This window comes from Drosophila takahashii, chromosome 2R, assembly GCF_030179915.1.
Source record: "Drosophila takahashii strain IR98-3 E-12201 chromosome 2R, DtakHiC1v2, whole genome shotgun sequence".
Lineage (NCBI taxonomy): Eukaryota > Metazoa > Arthropoda > Insecta > Diptera > Drosophilidae > Drosophila > Drosophila takahashii.
Window position 1 is genome coordinate 27883051 of NC_091679.1, and position 19125 is coordinate 27902175.

The 19125-nt window shown below is 43.3% G+C and overlaps 6 protein-coding genes across 9 annotated transcripts; 3 read left to right on the top strand and 3 right to left on the bottom strand.

Annotated features, from left to right (window-relative positions):
* The first annotated feature begins 925 nt into the window (after window positions 1–925).
* On the top strand, window positions 926–5370 carry LOC108061493 (probable multidrug resistance-associated protein lethal(2)03659). Its single transcript, XM_044392943.2, has 9 exons — window positions 926–1002; window positions 1074–1159; window positions 1221–1529; window positions 1597–1805; window positions 1859–3348; window positions 3408–3877; window positions 3933–4198; window positions 4258–5187; window positions 5248–5370. The coding sequence occupies exons 1-9, from the start codon at window positions 926–928 to the stop codon at window positions 5281–5283; spliced, it is 3873 nt and encodes a 1290-aa protein (XP_044248878.2). The 3' UTR covers window positions 5284–5370.
* A 643-nt stretch (window positions 5371–6013) lies between these two features.
* LOC108061562 (probable multidrug resistance-associated protein lethal(2)03659) lies at window positions 6014–11428 on the top strand. Of its 3 annotated transcripts, none has more exons than XM_070212859.1 (10): window positions 6014–6706; window positions 6806–6896; window positions 6967–7052; window positions 7107–7415; window positions 7489–7697; window positions 7750–9263; window positions 9439–9908; window positions 9964–10229; window positions 10288–11217; window positions 11280–11428. In XM_070212859.1, the coding sequence occupies exons 1-10, from the start codon at window positions 6076–6078 to the stop codon at window positions 11343–11345; spliced, it is 4572 nt and encodes a 1523-aa protein (XP_070068960.1). In that variant the 5' UTR covers window positions 6014–6075; the 3' UTR covers window positions 11346–11428. The 3 variants fall into 3 exon arrangements, with proteins under 3 accessions (XP_070068960.1, XP_070068961.1, XP_070068962.1); XM_070212860.1 differs by having other exon boundaries at window positions 6815–6896; XM_070212861.1 differs by lacking the exons at window positions 6014–6706; window positions 6806–6896; window positions 6967–7052 and having other exon boundaries at window positions 7303–7411.
* Window positions 11429–11655: 227 nt separating this feature from the next.
* ODA-Dnal1 (Outer dynein arm dynein axonemal light chain 1) lies at window positions 11656–12741 on the bottom strand. Its single transcript, XM_044392854.2, has 4 exons — window positions 12589–12741; window positions 12281–12503; window positions 12109–12220; window positions 11656–12055 (listed from the first exon to the last, which is right to left on the bottom strand). The coding sequence occupies exons 1-4, from the start codon at window positions 12605–12607 to the stop codon at window positions 11753–11755; spliced, it is 657 nt and encodes a 218-aa protein (XP_044248789.1). The 5' UTR covers window positions 12608–12741; the 3' UTR covers window positions 11656–11752.
* Window positions 12742–14720: 1979 nt separating this feature from the next.
* Window positions 14721–17107, bottom strand: Non1 (nucleolar GTP-binding protein 1). The gene is made up of 3 exons (XM_017147854.3): window positions 16949–17107; window positions 16554–16828; window positions 14721–16484 (listed from the first exon to the last, which is right to left on the bottom strand). The coding sequence occupies exons 1-3, from the start codon at window positions 16994–16996 to the stop codon at window positions 14849–14851; spliced, it is 1959 nt and encodes a 652-aa protein (XP_017003343.2). The 5' UTR covers window positions 16997–17107; the 3' UTR covers window positions 14721–14848.
* Window positions 17108–17652: 545 nt separating this feature from the next.
* Window positions 17653–18487, top strand: l(2)k10201 (lethal (2) k10201). The gene has a single exon (XM_017147717.3). The coding sequence runs from the start codon at window positions 17696–17698 to the stop codon at window positions 18344–18346; it is 651 nt and encodes a 216-aa protein (XP_017003206.1). The 5' UTR covers window positions 17653–17695; the 3' UTR covers window positions 18347–18487.
* LOC108061489 (dolichyl-diphosphooligosaccharide--protein glycosyltransferase subunit 4) lies at window positions 18343–18943 on the bottom strand. Of its 2 annotated transcripts, none has more exons than XM_017147719.3 (3): window positions 18838–18943; window positions 18529–18654; window positions 18343–18458 (listed from the first exon to the last, which is right to left on the bottom strand). In XM_017147719.3, the coding sequence occupies exons 2-3, from the start codon at window positions 18627–18629 to the stop codon at window positions 18437–18439; spliced, it is 123 nt and encodes a 40-aa protein (XP_017003208.1). In that variant the 5' UTR covers window positions 18630–18654; window positions 18838–18943; the 3' UTR covers window positions 18343–18436. The 2 variants fall into 2 exon arrangements, with proteins under 2 accessions (XP_017003208.1, XP_070069021.1); XM_070212920.1 differs by having other exon boundaries at window positions 18529–18649; window positions 18838–18922.
* Between the last annotated feature and the right edge of the window lie 182 nt (window positions 18944–19125).

The window sequence follows — 19125 nt, forward strand, 5'->3', positions numbered from 1 at the left end:
TCTAAAGCATAAACAAAAATTAATAGAATAATCCTATCAAATTCGTTGTTGGATATTTCGAGTTATATTCAAATTATATTAAGATATTAAAATAATCGGCCCATTTATTTGAATAATAAGTTATTTCGTACATTAGTTCATAACACACCATAAACTCTCGAATTATAGATTTTAATTATAGCTACAAGGGTATATAAACTTCGACTTTGGCATCTTATTTTTACATATTATTTTCTTGTTATTATAATTAAGCTAAGTATTCATTCTAGTTTTGAACAAATCGTAAAGCTGCTCAGTATCACCAACGACTTTGCTGAGAGAAGACGTTTTACGGGAATTATTTTGCATACAAAAACAACTATATTTTTTTTGTCTAACAAGCACATTTAAAAGAAACAGCAGCAGTTTAAGTAAAAATACAATGTCCCGACCACCAGATACGAATTCTCAATCGCAAGTGGACAAACCAATTATTTTAGAACCAAAAAATATTTCAATGTCAAGGACAGATGACAACTGCTTAGATTTACATTCTGCACGTGATAAGAATGGGATCAAACCAACGTGCTACTCAAAGGAAAACTTCTCATATTTAAATGCAGCATATTTTAATACGCTTGGAGAACAATCGAATCAATCAACACTAGCAGAAACAAAGCCCTCTAATAATATACAACCTGAACCAAACGGAAATAATAATTCCTACCAAGATAGCCTAGTAAACGCAAACCACCTTACACAATGTCATCAACTTACCAACCCATTGAAAGAAGATCAAATCACACAGAATGACCTCAATTCCGAACGTAAGCTCAGAAATAAATTATATTTTAAATCCACTCGAATTTTTGTGGTTAAGTTAAGTTTACAATTTAATTTAAGGCTAGAATCCCCAGCTAATTTTGTCCTTTTATCGGTAGAAGAAATGGACTCGACAAAGGTTGAGGACCTGCTTGAAAATCCTCGAGAGCGATCCAATTTTGTTTCAGCGTCATGCTTTTGGTAAGAAAATTAACCTAAGAAAAGTTTTATAAAACACTTGAAGTAAGTTAACAACAATTAATTGAATATAGGTACACCATGCCCATCTTTTTGAAGGGATCGAAGAAAACACTAGATGCAAAGGACCTTTACAGACCTTTAGCGGAGCACAAATCAGGTATCAGCAATTTATTTTAAAGATATTAACTTTTAACTGTTAACTTGTGCAACTTTTTCAGATACTCTTGGCAGTAAATTGTGTGCCTCTTGGGACCGAGAACTGAAAAATGACAAGGAAAACCCGAAACTGCTTAGAGCTGTTCTGCGTGTTTTTAGCTGGCAACTTGGTGCTCCTGGACTGGCCATTTTCCTGGTAGAGCTGGGACTAAGAACTTTTCAGCCGATGTTCTTGGTTAGGCTCATTTCGTACTTCTCACCAGACTCATTAGCCATCGAGGTGGGCTATTTGTATGCGATCGCTTTGATCCTAAGTAATGCCCTCGGTCTGATGATCATCGCTCCTGCCATCTTCTGCATCCATCATGTGTGTAAGTCTACCGCCCACTTATTTATAGTTTCGACCACCGATTGATTTATACTGTTTTCGGTTATTAGGCTTTAAGATTCGGGTGGCCATGAGCAGCATGATCTACCGAAAGGCTATTCGTCTGAGCCAGAGTGCACTGGGTGACACGACGTCCGGCCACGTGGTCAACCTCATTTCCAACGACATCTCCCGCCTGGACATCCGAGTCTATTCAAGCCACTATCTATGGGTGGGGCCCCTTCAGGCTCTGCTGATCACTTACATGATGTATCAAGAGGTAAGAGCATCTATATTTCCCTAAAAATATATAATTCAAAATTCAACTTGCAGATTGGAATCGCTGCAGTGTTCGGAATGATCTTCATGCTGGGCCTCATACCCCTGCAGATGTATCTGGGTAAGATATCCTCGCTGCTGCAGCTGAAGGCTGCCGAACGGACGGACAACCGGATTCGGATGGTGAATGAAATCATCTCCGGCATCCGGGTGCTCAAGATGTACGCCTGGGAACTGCCCTTCGAAAAGATGGTGGCCAAGGCGCGTCAGAAGGAGATGAACTCCATTCGCCGAGGACAGTACATAAGAGGCTTTCATTTTTCCTGCAGAGCCATCATCTCCCGGGTGGCCATCTTCCTGAGTTTGGTGGGTTACGTGATCTTGGGAAAGATTTTTACTCCTGAAGTGGCTTTTTTGATTACCGCCTACTATAATGTCTTGTTGACCACCATGACAGTTTTTTTCCCTTCTGCCATAGTCCAAACGGCCCAAATACTGGCTTCCTTTAAGCGTGTGAATAAATTCATGCAATCTGAGGAGGTACAAAAAAGGCCAAAAGATACAGAAGTTGGAAAACATTTTCCACACTCAACCATCTCCATCACCAGACTCAAGGCCAAATGGGATCCCAAATCTCCTGAATACACACTTAGTGGGATAAATCTGCAAATTCAACCTGGGAGCATTGTGGCCATAATGGGACCCACTGGATCGGGCAAATCCAGTCTTATCCAAGCCATTCTCGGCGAACTTAAGGCAGAGTGTGGTAAGATAAAGGTGAATGGCTCAATGTCTTATGCCTCCCAGGAGCCCTGGCTTTTCTCCGGCACCGTTCGCCAGAACATTCTATTTGGCCAGCCCATGGATCACCAGCGGTACGCAGAGGTGGTGAAGAACTGTGCCCTGGAGCGGGACTTCGAGCTGCTTCCGCTCAAGGATAAGACGGTAGTTGGGGAACGCGGCTCTTCGTTGTCGGGTGGCCAGAGGGCCAGGGTCAGTTTGGCGCGGGCTGTGTACCGGAAGGCCTCCATCTACCTACTGGACGATCCTTTGAGCGCAGTGGACACCAATGTGGCCCGTCATCTCTTCGAGCAGTGCGTGTGTGGCTATCTACGGGGGAGCACTGTTCTTCTGGTTACCCATCAGCAGCAGTTCTTGCAGCTGGTCGATCAGATTGTGATCTTGGAGAGGGGACAACTCAGTGCTGTGGGCACCTACCAATCCCTACTTAAAACGGGCTTCGACTTTGGCACCATTCTTGGCAAAGCGGAGAAGGAAAATGGGGATCTGGAGGAGAAACGATCACGCTTGGATAGCTGTAGCACAACCCCAAAAGAAAAGCTTTATAAAAGCGAGAATTCCGTTAAAGATTCTTGCCCTGAGAAGATCAATAAGGAGCACCAGAATTCAGGTCGCATCGGTCTGGATGTATACAAGAAGTACTTCCAAGCAGGCGGTGGACTTTTCGCTTTCTTTGTCATGATCAGTTGCTCCATCGTAGCACAGTTCGCGATTTCGTCGGGCGACTTCTTCCTAACTCACTGGTAAGACATGAAATCGGCAAATAGAATATTCTCATCCATTCCTTAACATTCTGAATTAGGGTCAACAAAAGAAGCCAGGCTGCTGCCCAAAACGAATCAGTTAACCTGGAGGATATGGACTCTAAAATAATGGATATTTATCTGTTCACGCTAATCATAATATTTTCGATTTTAATGACCTTGTCGTCCTCGATTTTATTGTTTAATATAGCTAAGAAAGCGTCTATTCGTTTGCACAACTCCATTTTCAATGCAATCACCAGAGCCTCTATGCATTTCTTCGGAATGAATGAAAACGGGAGGATTCTGAATCGGTTTTCCAAGGATATGAGCCAAGTGGATGAAGCACTGCCAGAAGTGATGGTTGATGTGATGCAGACATCCTTTTGGCTGGCTGGAATTATAATCGTTATAGCCATCGTCAATCCCGTGTTGCTGCTTCCAAAATGTATAATGGGAATAATTTTCTATAAGCTGCGCAATTTTTATCTCAAAACTTCTAGGGATTTGAAGCGTATTGAAGCCATAAGTAAGTTTTTATTTAGTTTCAAAGTCTTGAATATTAATAATATTTTTTGTTACAGGTCTGTCCCCAGTTTATTCGCATTTGGCTGCCTCGCTGACCGGGTTGCCCACCATTCGTGCCTTCCAAGCGCAGCGTCTCCTGGAGAAGCAATTCGACAACTTCCAGGATCTGCATAGTTCTGCACGATACATGTCGATTAGTACCTCGAGTGCCTTTGGTTATTGGATGGAAGGCCTATGTGTGATTTACATAGCGATCGTAACACTCAGCTTCTTTGTTTTCCCTCCGGACAATGGAGCTCAAGTGGGTTTGGCCCTAACGCAGGTAAACCATTTAATATTAGTCATCACTATGGTCTGCTAAACATTTTTCTTTTCTCGAAGGCCATGGGACTGATGGGTCTGGTGCAATGGGGAGTGCGTCAATCCACCGAGCTGGAGAACACAATGACAGCGGTGGAGAGAGTGCTGGAGTACGAGAGTATTGAGCCTGAAGGAGCTTTAGAAGCTCCAGGTGATAGGAAGCCACTGAAATCCTGGCCAGAGCAGGGGGAAATAGTGTTCGATAAGCTGAATCTACGCTACACGCCAGATCCAAAGGCGGAGAATGTGCTCAAGTCACTGAGTTTCGTCATCAGACCCAGGGAAAAAGTGGGCATCGTGGGACGCACTGGAGCGGGCAAATCCTCGCTGATCAACGCCCTCTTCCGACTGTCCTACAGCGATGGATCCGTGCTCATAGACTCGAGGGACACAAGTGAGATGGGTCTGCACGACCTGCGCAGCCAGATCTCCATTATTCCCCAGGAACCCGTTCTCTTCTCCGGCACAATGCGGTACAACTTGGACCCCTTCGACGAGCACAGCGACGAGAAGCTGTGGAGCTGCCTGGAGGAGGTAAACCTCAAGGATCTGGTGGCAGATCTCCCCAGTGGCCTGCAGAGCAAAATCAACGAGGGCGGAACCAACTTCAGTGTGGGGCAGCGCCAGCTGGTCTGCTTGGCCCGGGCCATTCTGCGGGACAACCGAATCCTCGTCATGGACGAGGCCACGGCCAACGTGGATCCCCAGACGGATGGCCTCATCCAGAACACCATTCGGAGGAAGTTCAAGGAGTGCACGGTGTTGACGATAGCCCATCGCTTGCACACCGTCATGGACTCCGACAAAGTGCTGGTCATGGATGCCGGCAGAGTGGTGGAGTTCGGGACGCCCCATGAGCTCCTGACAGTGGCGGACTTCAAGGTGTTCCATGACATGGTCAAGCAGACGGGTCAGGTCACCTATGAAAGTCTGCTGAAAATCGCACAACAGGTTGGTTCTTTTTGATTTGATTATGTATTATCTTTCACTGTTCTTATTTATTATTCTCAGGCATTTGAGAACACCCAGAATCACAGCCCTTCCTGATGGATAGCTTTCGAATTAATACCATGTGCTTGTGCCCAAACCTTTAGTTAGTTAACACTATTTAAGCATGATAAATAAAATTACAACGGAAATTAAGACAAAATAATTACAATTTAAATTTTGCCAATTTTAAGTATCTGTTTTCTCCGTTAGAAAACGCTTAGTAAAATATGTAAAGAGCATAATAATACCTCGAGCATGTGCTCGATTCTATGATTCTACGGTATTTTTAAAAGCCTTAAATTATCCTTAAAGTATCCTTACAAAACGTAAAAGGTGCTTTTATCTTGACCGCAGCTGTTGATAACTTTCATGGATACAATTTGTCGCGCTAAGGTTACTTTTCTTGTTATTGTACTCCTTCAGGGGGTATTGCAATTTTAGTTTCAAGTTGGTAGGGCAAACCCGAGACGTTTTATACGGGATCAGTTTGATTTATATGAAAATCTTGGAAATATTCAAAAAACGCAGCACTATATAATCTTATAGTTGTAAAATACTTTATTTCCCCGAATCACATTAGATGACTTTAAACTATCGTTGTAAAGATTTTGATTATAGCTGCAAGGGCATATAAACTTCGACTTCAAAACGTATCTTCTTTTTTTGCTAGTTATACATACCGATTTAAAGTTACTTTGCATAATTTGATTAAAACTAGAATTTAAACAAATCATATAACTGCCCAGTATCACCGCAGACTTTGTTGAGAAAAGACGTTCTACCGGCATAATTTCGCATACAAAAACAATAATATTTGTATTGCTTTACATTTTTTCAAATCAAGACACAATGTCGCGACCACCAGACAAACCAACTATTGTTGAACCGAAATATATTACGAGGACAGATAATAAACTATTTGAAAACGCGTCCCCTTTAAATATTAAGAGTGTAGACGATTATCAGTGCAACGATGAAGTTAAATCAGTCAAACATAACATAGATGAAAATCTAATAGATAAAACCAAAGACATAGCCCAATTTTATAATATTCCGGTTACAACATCCAAAGGTGTCACACACTCAAAAGATCTACAAAACATGGAAGAAGATGAATATTTAAATGAACTTAAGCCCCAAAATGTAACCGATGTCAAAAAGAGTTGTGAGTTTAAAAACAAGCTTATGAAAGAATTACATTCAACACGTGATGAGAAACCAACGCTCTGCTTTAAAGAAAAATTTGCATACATAAATTCAGCATATTCAAATACGTTTGCAGAGCAAACGAATCAGAGAACATTAGCAGAAACACAGCTGGTTAATAATATACAACCAGAGCCAAACGGGAATAATATTTCCTATGAAGATAACCTAGTAAACGCAAACCAGCTTAAACAATCCCAACAACTTACCAAAGACTTGAAAGAAGACATAAACACAACGGAGCCCAGAAACCCCTATCAAAGCGATTCCGACCGTAAGCACGTGTTTCAAATTAATTATATATTCAATCTACAAAGATAAAGACAAATCAAATTCAATCAAATGTAAGCGAACAAGCTAACTTTTTCCCCAGTATTTGTAGAAGAAACGGACTCGCCGAAGGCTGAAGATCTGCCTGAAAATCCTCGAGAGCGATCCAATTTTGTTTCCTCGTCATGCTTTTGGTAAGGAAATGAACACAAGAGAAATTTAAAAAATGCTTAAAGTAAGTTAATAGCTATTATTTGTATATAGGTTCACCATTCCCATCTTTATGAAAGGATCGAAGAAAACACTAGATTCAAAGGACCTTTACAGGCCTTTGGAGGAGCAGAAATCAGGTATCAGCTATCTATCTTCAAAGATATGATAATTAACTTGTGCAAATCTTTCAGATACTCTTGGCAGTAAATTGTGTGCCGCTTGGGACCAAGAACTAAAGAATGATAAGGAAAACCCGAACCTGATAGGAGCTCTTCTGCGTGTTTTTGGTTGGCAGCTCGGTTTCCCTGGCCTGGTAGTTTGCCTGGTAGAGCTGGGACTAAGAACTTTTCAGCCAATTTTCTTGGTTAAGCTTATAGAGTACTTCTCACGCGGCTCTATAGCTAACGAAATGAGCTATTTTTATGCGTTCGCATTGATCCTAAATAGTGCTCTTAGCTTGGTGATCATGGCTCCTGCCGACTTCTTCATCAATCATGTGTGTTAGTCTGCCACCAACATAATTACAGTACTTCTTCGACCGACGATTGATGTATACTATTTTTCGGATTTCAGGCTTTAAGGCTCGAGTGGCCATGAGCAGCATGATCTACCGGAAGGCCCTACGTTTGAGCCAAAGTGCACTGGGCGACACGACGTCCGGCCATGTGGTTAATCTACTTTGCAACGACATTCCTCACTTGGACAATCATGTCTACACCGGCCACTATCTGTGGGTGGGTCCCATTCAAGTGCTGCTAATCACTTACCTGATGTACCAGAAGGTAAGAGGATCTCTTTCCCTGAAAAAGAAATAATCTTAAATTCATGCTGCAGATTGGAATCGCTGCAGTGTTCGGAATGATCTTTATGCTGATCCTCATACCCCTGCAGATGTATCTGGGTACAATAACCTCTATGCTGCATCTAAAAGCTGCCGGACGAACGGACAACCGGATTCATTTGGTGAATGAAATCATCTCCGGCATCCGGGTGCTCAAGATGAACGCCTGGGAACAGCCCTTCGAAAAGATGGTGGCCAAGGCGCGTCAGAAGGAGATGAACTCCATTCGCCATGAACAGTACATAAGTGGCTTTCGCTTTGCCTGCCGAATCATCGTCTCACGGGTGGCCATCTTCCTCAGTTTGGTGGGTTACGTGATCTTGGGACAGTTTCTCACGCCCGAAGTGGCCTTTCTGATTACCGCCTACTACAACGTACTGATAGCCGCCATGTCCATATATTTTCCTGTTGCTGTCATCCAGACGGCTCAAATCTTGGCTTCACTTAAGCGTGTTAAGAAGTTCTTGCAATCCGAGGAGGTGAAAAACAATCCAAAAGAGACAGTAGATGAGGAAAATCCCATTACCAACGTTCAACCAAACCCTGCGATCTCCATTACCAGACTCAAGGCCAAATGGGATCCCAAATCTCCTGAATACACACTTTGTGGGGTAAATCTGCAAATTCAACCTGGGAGCATTGTGGCCATAATGGGACCCACTGGATCGGGCAAATCCAGTCTTATCCAAGCCATTCTCGGCGAACTTAAGGCAGAGTGTGGTAAGATAAAGGTGAATGGCTCAGTGTCTTATGCCTCCCAGGAGCCCTGGCTTTTCTCCGGCACCGTTCGCCAGAACATTCTATTTGGCCAGCCCATGGATCACCAGCGGTACGCAGAGGTGGTGAGGAACTGTGCCCTGGAGCGGGACTTCGAGCTGCTTCCGCTCAAGGATAAGACGGTAGTTGGGGAACGCGGCTCTTCGTTGTCGGGTGGCCAGAGGGCCAGGGTCAGTTTGGCGAGGGCTGTGTACCGGAAGGCCTCCATCTATCTACTGGGTGATCCACTGAGCGCGGTGGACACCAATGTGGCCAGTCATCTCTTCGAGCAGTGTGTGTGTGGCTATCTAGGGGGAAGCACCGTCATTCTGGTTACCCATCAGCAGCAGGTCTTGCAGCTGGTCGATCAGATTGTGATCTTGGAGAGGGGACAACTCAGTGCTGTGGGCACCTACCAGTCGCTTCTTAAAACGGGCTTCGACTTTGGCACCATTCTTGGCAAAGCAGAGAAGGAAAATGAGGATCTGGAGGATAAACGATCACGCTTGGATAGCTGTAGCACAACCCTAAAAGAAATAAATAGGAACAGCGACAAGTCTGTAAAATCCATTGATGATTCTTGCCCGGAGAAGATCAATAAGGAGCACCAGAATTCAGGTCACATCGGTCTGGAAGTATACAAGAAGTACTTCCAAGCAGGCGGTGGACTTTCCGCTTTCTTCGTCATGATCACTTGCTCCATCCTGACACAAGTCTTGGTTTCATGGGGCGACTACTTCCTAAGTTACTGGTAAGACTAATAATCCACTGATTAAACAAAACCGTAGTACATCCAATAATTTCATTTTTAATATATCGTGACATTTAACTATCATGAAATTTAATTATTTAACCATTAACCATTTCATTTATTTTATTAGTGAACACTTATCGATTATTTAAATTATGGTAACTATATATTTCAGGGTCAACAAGAAGAGCAAGGCTACTGTCGAAAACAAAATAGGTAACCAGAAGGATATTGGGTCTGAACAAATGGATATCTATATTTTCACGATGACCATAATGTTTTCCGTTTTAATGACTTCGACGTCTTCGATTTTGATATTTAATATGGCCAAGAAGGCGTCTATTCGATTGCACAACACCATATTCATTGCGATCACCCGAGCCTCTATGAATTTTTTCAGAATGAACGAACATGGAAGGATTCTGAATCGGTTTTCAAAGGATATGAGCCAAGTGGACGAATCAGTGCCTGACTTGATGGTCGATGTGCTACAGACATCCCTTTGGCTGGCTGGAATTATAATCGTTATAGCCATCGTCAATCCCGTGTTGTTGGTTCCAACTTTAATATTGGGGATCATTTTCTATCAGCTGCGCAATTTCTATCTGAAAACTTCGATGGATTTAAAGCGCATTGAAGCTATAAGTGAGCAATTATTTAGTTTTTAAGTGTTCGCGATCATACGAAAATATTGTTATAGGTCGGTCCCCAGTTTATTCGCATTTGGCTGCCTCGCTGACCGGTTTGCCCACCATCCGCGCCTTCGGAGCGCATCGTTTCCTGGAGGAGCAGTTCGACAACTTCCAAGATCTGCATAGTTCTGCACGATATATGTCGATTAGTACCTCGAAGGCCTTTGGTTATTGGATGGAATGCTTATGTGTGACCTACATTGCGATCGTAACACTCAGCTTCTTTGTCTTCCCTCCAGAAAACGGAGCTCAAGTGGGTTTGGCCATAACACAGGTAAACCATTATAAAGTAGTCTTCACCCTAGGGTGCTAATCATTTATTTTACTCAAAGGCCATGGGACTGATGGGTCTGGTGCAATGGGGAGTGCGTCAATCCGCCGAGCTGGAAAACACAATGACAGCGGTGGAACGAGTGGTGGAGTATGAGAGCATTGAGCCAGAAGGAGCTTTAGAAGCCCCGGCTGATAGGAAGCCACCCAAATCCTGGCCAGAGCGAGGGGAAATAGTGTTCGATAAGCTGAGTCTACGCTACACGCCAGATCCAAAGACGGAGAATGTGCTCAAGTCACTGAGTTTCGTCATCAGACCCAGGGAAAAAGTGGGCATCGTGGGACGCACTGGAGCGGGCAAATCCTCGCTGATCAACGCCCTCTTCCGACTGTCCTACAGCGATGGATCCGTGCTCATAGACTCGAGGGACACAAGTGAGATGGGTCTGCACGACCTGCGCAGCCAGATCTCCATTATTCCCCAGGAACCCGTTCTCTTCTCCGGCACAATGCGGTACAACTTGGATCCCTTCGACGAGCACAGCGATGAGAAGCTGTGGAGCTGCCTGGAGGAGGTGAACCTCAAGGATCTGGTGGCAGATCTCCCCAGTGGCCTGCAGAGCAAAATCAACGAGGGCGGAACCAACTTCAGTGTGGGGCAGCGCCAGCTGGTCTGCTTGGCACGGGCCATTCTGCGGGACAACCGAATCCTCGTCATGGACGAGGCCACGGCCAACGTGGATCCCCAGACGGATGGCCTCATCCAGAACACCATTCGGAGGAAGTTCAGGGAGTGCACGGTGCTGACGATAGCCCATCGCTTGCACACCATCATGGACTCCGACAAAGTGATGGTCATGGATGCCGGCAGAGTGGTGGAGTTCGGGACGCCCCATGAGCTGCTGACAGTGGCGGACTCTAAGGTGTTCCATGACATGGTCAAGCAGACGGGTCAGGCCACCTATGAAAGTCTGCTGAAAATCGCACAACAGGTTGGTTCTCAATTGATTTGATTATCTATTATCTTCCACTGTTCTTTTTAAATTATTTTCAGGCATTTGAGAACACCCAGAATCCAAGCCCTTCCCCACGAGACTCGGCTATTAGTCTAAGCATGTAATTAAAATTTAAATTTTTCATATCGGTTAAGGCTTAGTACTCAACCCAACAAAAAGTCGTCCAAAACAAAAAACTTCATATGAAAAACAACGTCAAAAAATTTTGATTCATATGAAGTTTTTGTTTTGGACGACTTTTTGTTGGGTTGAGTACTAGCCCTTACAGGTAAATCCAGTTGTCAAAATTTATATCGAATTTATATTTTTTTCGAGGTTAAGTTTTTTATTAAAAATTTACAGTTGATCTTGAATGCGTGAAAATAAAATTATATTTTCTGTTTTCAAATAAATTTTAAAATTTAAAATTTTTTAAGACATAATTGGTCCAATTATAAGTTAGTAATTTCTGTCTCAAGAGATACATCCAAGCTTATCATGACACTTTATCAAAATAAAACTTGAACTTGCTTTAAAGCTGTGGCTCCTCATTAAGCACAACCGGCTCTCCGTCGAGTTTACGAATGGTGGGCAACCTCTTGATGCATTCCGCCCGCCAAGAAGGTTCATCTAATCCTTCGGAGAGGGGATTTCCCACCACCACCAGATCTTCAAGGGACTCGATCTCCGCCAGGCGATTGAACTCCGACCAGTCCTTAATCAAATTGTTGCTTATGTAGAGAACCTTTAGGCATTTAAGCCCAGTCAAACCTTTTATTTTCTCTATCAGATTATAGCTGAGCCACAGCTCTTCCAGAGTTTCAGCTACAGCCTCCTGAGAATGATAAACATATATAATTCTGAACAAATTATCCTTGTGCCCTTTACCAGTCCTGAAATCTGCTTGATGTAGTTCCGTGATAAGGACAATACCTTGAGGCACTTCATGCCCGATAAACCGAATATTTTTTCAATCATATTCGTTGACATACTGATTCTCCTAAAAAGGGAAAGTAAATCATTTACTCTTCCTGAAAAAAGTGCAATTTTTCTCACTCACTCGCACTGCACCAGCGTGCCCAATGTGCTATCCATTTTCTCGATGGGCGGCCACTGAAATTGTAGGTCAATATTCTTGGCCGTCAGGGAATTTTGCTGCTCCCGATCCTCCCAGCGCTTCAGTGCCTCCTTAATTGTGGTTGCTTTGGACATGCTGCTGCATCGGAAAACTTTTAACCAATGGGCAAGAAAATTGGTGAGAACTAAACAAACTTTTTCGTTGCCTAGGTGAAGCGAGGAAGGAACAAATATCAATAGGGGCAAACTTTGTTTGGAACTTTGTGCGGAACATCCTTTCGAGGTAATCACCCTTTTTATGAACTTTCATTATGACGAGGGCAGTGGATACAGTCAGATGTGCTTTTGCTACGATTTTTCGCGTTCGTTATTTTTATACAAATCTAAGGACTATATTGCAGGGTTCGTAAACATCAATCACTTTACATATCCCTCAAAAACAAGCCGACTGTGATGAAAATAAACAAATATGAATCACGATACAAACAAATTGTCATCTTTGCTCATTCAACCTACGTTATGTAGGGGAAAGTCGGGGAATTTCATCAGCATTTTTTCAAAGCTATTTTTTGTCCATCCTGAGACACGTTATCATATTTATATTTTTATTGTTGAATGCGGTTAGCACCAAGCTTTAAAATGTGACATTCCCCTATTTTTTTAATTAGCTTGGTGATTTATAAAAAAATAAAATGTAAAACCAATATACTGGGGCAATCTCACCACACAGGGGGGTAAAATCACCACACAACTGGGGAAATTTCGTCACCTGAAAAATGTAGGGAGTTTAACGCCTGAAAAAATGCTACACTGATCAAGCGTACCATTTTTGTTGACGTCCTATATTTGTTGCTGCTGCTGGTAGTCTGTTCGTTAGCCACCTCGTCAAATATAAAAATATGTATTTAAAATAGGTGCGAATTTACCCTTAGCGTAGGGTGGCGAAATTTCCCCAGACCGTGCTTTTTTAGAAATAATTATTTTTCTTGCGAAATTAGGCGCGAAGTTAAAAATCACTGACGCAGAAATGCACATTATAGCACTGTGTATTATATAAAAAATCGTGTATCTTATTCCTTTTGAATTGTGGCATACAGAAAAAATTTCGTCGAGAACTAAATGTAGCTTTTGAACTGTTAAAACACATTTAATATTATAGCTTAATTATCTTGGCCTTCTGTGCAAAACAAATGCATTGGTTGTGTCTGGCCGTCTTGAAGGACTAAAACAAAAAAATTATATATTTTTACGACTTATGGATTCCGAGATATTGCAGGTGACGAAATTGCCCCTGTGACGAAATTCCCCCACTCTCCCCTACATTACAACCTACGTTTACAAACAAATGAATTGCACATTAAAGTATAGATAATAGAAAAATGTACTAAAAAAAATATTTGACAACATTTAGGAGTAGATAATGAAATAAAAAAAATTGGTTTTATTAGTATAAGAAATCCAATAAAATGTCCTCATGAAAACGCTTTAAATCGAAATTAAATACAAAGAACAATAGATACAATGAATAGTTAAAATTAGTTCCATTCAAGATTTAATTCTCAGAATTGTTTTTCCATTAGAAAAATCTCTACAATTTTAGGATTTTCAACTTTGGCGTCGAATTTCAAAGACATGGGCAATGGTTCACGATGGGGACTATTTTTTAGCAGTGCCGTGATGTATTGAGAGTAGGTCCTACCGAAAATAATAAAGGTTAGTCCAATTAGATAAGCAACGTAATTCAAAATGTCGGCAAACATCGGTTTTTTGTATTCTTAGCTATACCGCGGAACCTGTAGGTAATGAAAAATAATTTTGTATGGGACTTTTACTCAGGAGCACCCACATATCATGGAAAACTTGAAATGGTTCGTGGAAATTTCACAAAGTTTAATTTTGTGTTCCTGTGTTATAGCTCCGTTGGTTTTTATTGTATTCTCTTATATTCTAGGATATGATTTTTTTTAATATTTCAGAGTTTTGAATTAAATTTAACAAAAATCGGAAAATTTTTGCAATATGTAAGTTAATAGGAACGATCTGCAAGGGTATATAAGCTTCGGCCAGCCGAAGCTAGCTTTCTTTCTTGTTTTTTCCTTAAAAAATGTCAAAAATGAGGAAAATGTTTTGAGGAGAAAGCAGTATAAAGCAGTTGTGATTTTGGTCAGAAAAATATTAATCAGCTCGACTTGGTTACTCCTCACTGTGCTTACTGTGACAAATATCACCGCCCTATGTTGAAATTATTTTATTTGAGCAAAATGACAGATTGTGTCACAATCATTGTGAGTGATATTTTACGAACCCTGCTAAATTGTATAATTAACTAACTTCAGTTTAATTTCTATTAAAAGCGTTTGGTGTAGATAAAATTCCTTAAAACTTTGTATAAGTTATTGATCCCAAAAAAGTAGCCACCGAAATGTTTTGTAAAAATACAATCTTGTATTTAGAAATGTTATAGGGGCATAAAGATACATCGCTTAGTCTAAACAGAGGAGCGGGGCGGACCCACCAGGTAGAATCACTTAACCAGCCGAGGCTGCGGCGCTTAACGACGATCCGTCTTGCCGTTTCCACGCTTGCCGGAGAACAAATGCTTGGGCATTTTGGTGCCGATGAAGCGATCCGCCTCGCCCTTGAGACCCCTGCTCGTGACCTTCTTGGCAATGTCCCGCTTGGCCATAATCTGGGCCTTCTTGCGGATGGCCAGATTCTTGATGCCCAGCGAGTCGCGCGACGGCGCCCGCTTGATGGGCAGACCGGTCTTCCGGACCACCGCCGAGGACTCCTTGTCGAGCAGCGGCTGCATGGGCACCTTCTTGGATCCCACGGCCACCTGGCCACGGCGCAGATCCACCACGGACTTGGTGAAGTTGGCGTTCTCGCTGCCGGACATGTCCACGCCCAGACCCTCCATCGTGGACACCAGCTTCTGCACGGAACGGTCGCGCACCTTGGGCTGCTTGTTTCGCGGGATCTGCGGCTTGTTCTTTCGCGACGACAGTCGCTTCTCGTCGCGCAGCTCGAAGCGCTTGCCCCGGATCTGCTTGGCCATCTCGCGGATCTCCTTGAGCGTCTCGTCCATGGACATATCGGGCACTGTGTAGATGCCGCTCTCCTCCCGCAGTCCCTCCTCGCGTTCCAGCTCCTCCAGCTTGTCGAAGATGTCGGCGTCGATGTAGTCGGCAATGTTGTGGCCCTGCCAGAACTCGGGAATCACATCGTAGCGCTCCTCCTCGGGTATCTCGCTGTAGTTCTTCTTCAGGTCCAGCGTGTAGTCGTCGCCCATCTCCTCCTCGATCTCCTTCTCCAGCTTGCGTTTGCGCTCCGCCTTCTCGGCGTTCTGTTGCAGGCGGGCCGAGGCCTTTTCGGGGATGCAGGGCGCACGAAGTTTCTCATCGCGCGGCGCTGGCATGGCCACATGCAGACGGTTCAGGATGTTGTCCACCTTCTTGGTGCGCATCTTCTGATCGACGCGGTAGGAGAGCAGACGCTCGCAGGCCTCGGTTTTCACCTCCATGACGCCGGTTTCCTGTACGGTGGACATGAGCATCACGGGTATGTTCTTGTCCTCCTGCAGTTTGGTTATGATCTCCCGTCGCTCGTCTGGCAAATCCTCTGGTGTCAGGATGTCGATCTTGTTGATGGCCAGAATCAGGGGCTTGTTGGTGAACAGAGGCTTGATGCTCTCGAACAGCTTGACCTGTTCCTCCAGCGAGTGACCGCACTGCTCGGAGATGTCCATGAAGTACAGGACACAGGCGCGCAGATGGGCCAACGCAGTGATGGCCTGCATTTCGATCACATTGCGCTCCTCCAGCGGATGATCCAGAATGCCAGGTGTGTCGATCACCTGCCAGCGCAGGTATTTGTAGTCTGTGTGGCCGACATACAGGGATTTGGTGGTGAAGGCATAGGGCTGCACCTCCACATCGGCCCGGGTGATCTTGTTGATGAACGAGGACTTGCCCACATTGGGGAAGCCGCAGATGATGATGGTGCGCGAGTAGGGATCGATGGTGGGCAGACGCGAGAGATGCTGACGCACCTGCTCCAGATACGTGAGGTTGGAGGCCTGTCGCTTCATGATGGTGGCCATGCGACCCAGGGCGGCTTTCTTCAGCTGCTTGCAGCGGTACAGGGAATCTCCGTATTTCAGCAGGCGCACGTAGTCCTTGGCCACGCTGGGAAAGGGAAATAGTAGGGATATTATTAAGGAAACACAGTTTTCATGGCCAAATTCCGGCACTCACTTATCCACCAGATGCCTGGCTGTGTTCAGCTGACCCAGGGCCAGTTTGTAATGATCCTTGTCGTACAGGACGTTCATCAAATCGGCGTAGAAAGGATGCACATCGTCCAGCTTGGGGAAATCCTGAATGATCTGCGACAAGCGATCGTGGAAGTTCTGCTGCGTGTACTTCACCTTGCGGGTGTAGAACGCCCGAATTCTGGAAATCTTGTAGCCCTTGTGGACCACTGTCGGGGTCTTACGCTGGGTCTTCGACAGCATAATGTCGATAAAGTCCTGCAGGGATAAACCCAGAGTATTATTTACATATTGCGCATCAGGTAAACACCTGCAGTGAGGTTATGTAGGGGCTGCAAGGGGTGCTCCGCTGGACGGGGAGTTTCTGGGGTAACTTACCTTGGCTGGCGGCACCACCATGATCTTCTTGAAATTGTACAGACTCATCTTGGCAGGATTTGTTTATTTTCCACGCGTCGAAAGGAAAATAAATGGGGAATCGACAGCAAAAACACCACGCGGTGTCAGCTTCGTATTCCAAAAAGAACCGATTCTTCGGCGGAACCAGTTCAGGTTCACATGTGCTTCGCTACGTTGCCACCTGGGCGGAAAGTGGTTCCTAAATCCGTCGAAGTGGCAAGATTTTCTAGAAAATAACATGTTTCCACTGATATGCTTTTGTTAATAAATTTTTAATAAAAAATAACGGAGCTAATTTATTTCATCTTAATAGTAGCTATGAATATAATAAAATTTAACGAAGTTAAACTATATATTTTTAATGAAATTAGACGTTATTAATTCGTCTTTCCTTGTTTAATTCATAAAATAAACTGTAAATTAGAAAACAATTGAGCAAATGGAAAATTTTGTGTATTAGTGTTGTTAAAACAGTCATAGAAGCAACAAGTGTTTAATCTTTTTTTCGATAACGCCTAGAACTATATGCTTATAAAAAAAGGAAAATAAAATTTGGAATTATCAATTACTAAAGGTAAACTTCCCTTATAAAAGCACAATGTAAATAATTTGATTTTAATAGAATAAATAAAAAATAAGAGACTCCCCTGCCAAGACGCAAGCCAGTGAGAACATCTTGAAAGACACGTCGGAACCAAAACAAAACAATTTGGGGACACAAACAAAATGGATTCGGAAGCTGCAGCATCTGTGCTTCTCACCAGGGAACAAATTATCAATGTTTTAAGCGAAACGCCAGCGGGATTTATAAAGCCCACGGATCCACCGTCACCAGGCCTGCCGCCTTTCAAGAAACTGGGAGTTCTCGTGGAAATTGATGATATCGTGGGCGATAAGTCGTTGAAAATCAACGACAACAGGGATAAGGAGCAGTCCTATAGCTGCGCGGAATGTCGCAGGATGTTGCCCACGGCTCATTTGTTGGATTTGCACATCACCGAACAGCACGATTTCTATTTTGCCGCCAGCGTAGATCGAGGGGATAAGCCCATGTTTTCTTGCTTCCTGGAGGAATGCACCATCAAGTTTCAAACTCCTCGGCAGCGCAAGGATCACTGTATTATTGTCCACAAGTTTCCGGCAAACTACCGATTCGATCAGGGCAAGGATAAGGCCAAGGAAAAGCGCAAGCCCAATGCCATGGATGTGGATGAGGTGGTGGTGCCCGCGGAAACCAAAAGTTTGCCCTATATCAAGGCCTTCAGTTTTGGTCACCAAACGCATAGGACCTTCTATATGCGCAAGGAGCACAAAACTGGCGAAACGCTCGATAATGTCCAATCCATGAAGGATGCCATCAACGATATCCTGGATTAGATTTATACAACTATTTATTTTGCGAATGAAGCAGCATTATCATTATCCTGGTACAACTAGAAGTTAGTCCGTTAGCGGAAACATCGAAGATCATTTTGCCTTGGCGCTGGGCCTGTAAATAAAATTGAGTTTTATTGTTGATTCCCTGCGGTTGCATTTTTTCTTAGCTGTGGATTACTTACTTTCCGGTATTGGCATTGATGTAATGATAGGCAACTACCAGCAGGAATAGAAATACGCCCAGGACGTTGGAGAAAATGGCCAATTGCACGTCGGTGATCATTTTGCAGAATGTCAAATGGTCTATTCTGCGGATAAAAAACAAATTACTTGATTAGAACCCCAGTGGGCGAGTGACACGTCATGGGTGTGGAAACAGTTATTTCTGTTATTTTCACTTTTTTAAATGTTACAGCGGAAAGTGGAAGTTCTTCGTTGTTCTTCAGCCACTCAAATTGTCCCTTTTGCCTACTTTAATTCAATTATTTTACCTTTTTCAGCGAAAAAACGAGCCGGTTTTTATTGTGTACAAATATTTCAGGGTGACCGTAATTCGATTAGCAAAATATACCAAAGGTACTGTAGCCTTTAATCAACAATATACTAAATATACCTCAAAAATAATAAGGGTATTCCCATTAACGGCAGTTGAATTTAGAAAATGTTCGCTGCAAAAAATGTATTTATTTTTTTTTATTTTCCATTTAAGTTTCCATAAGTTAATCACTATGTGATTTTTAAGATTCGAAAGTAACCACCAAACACAGATAAAATAACTT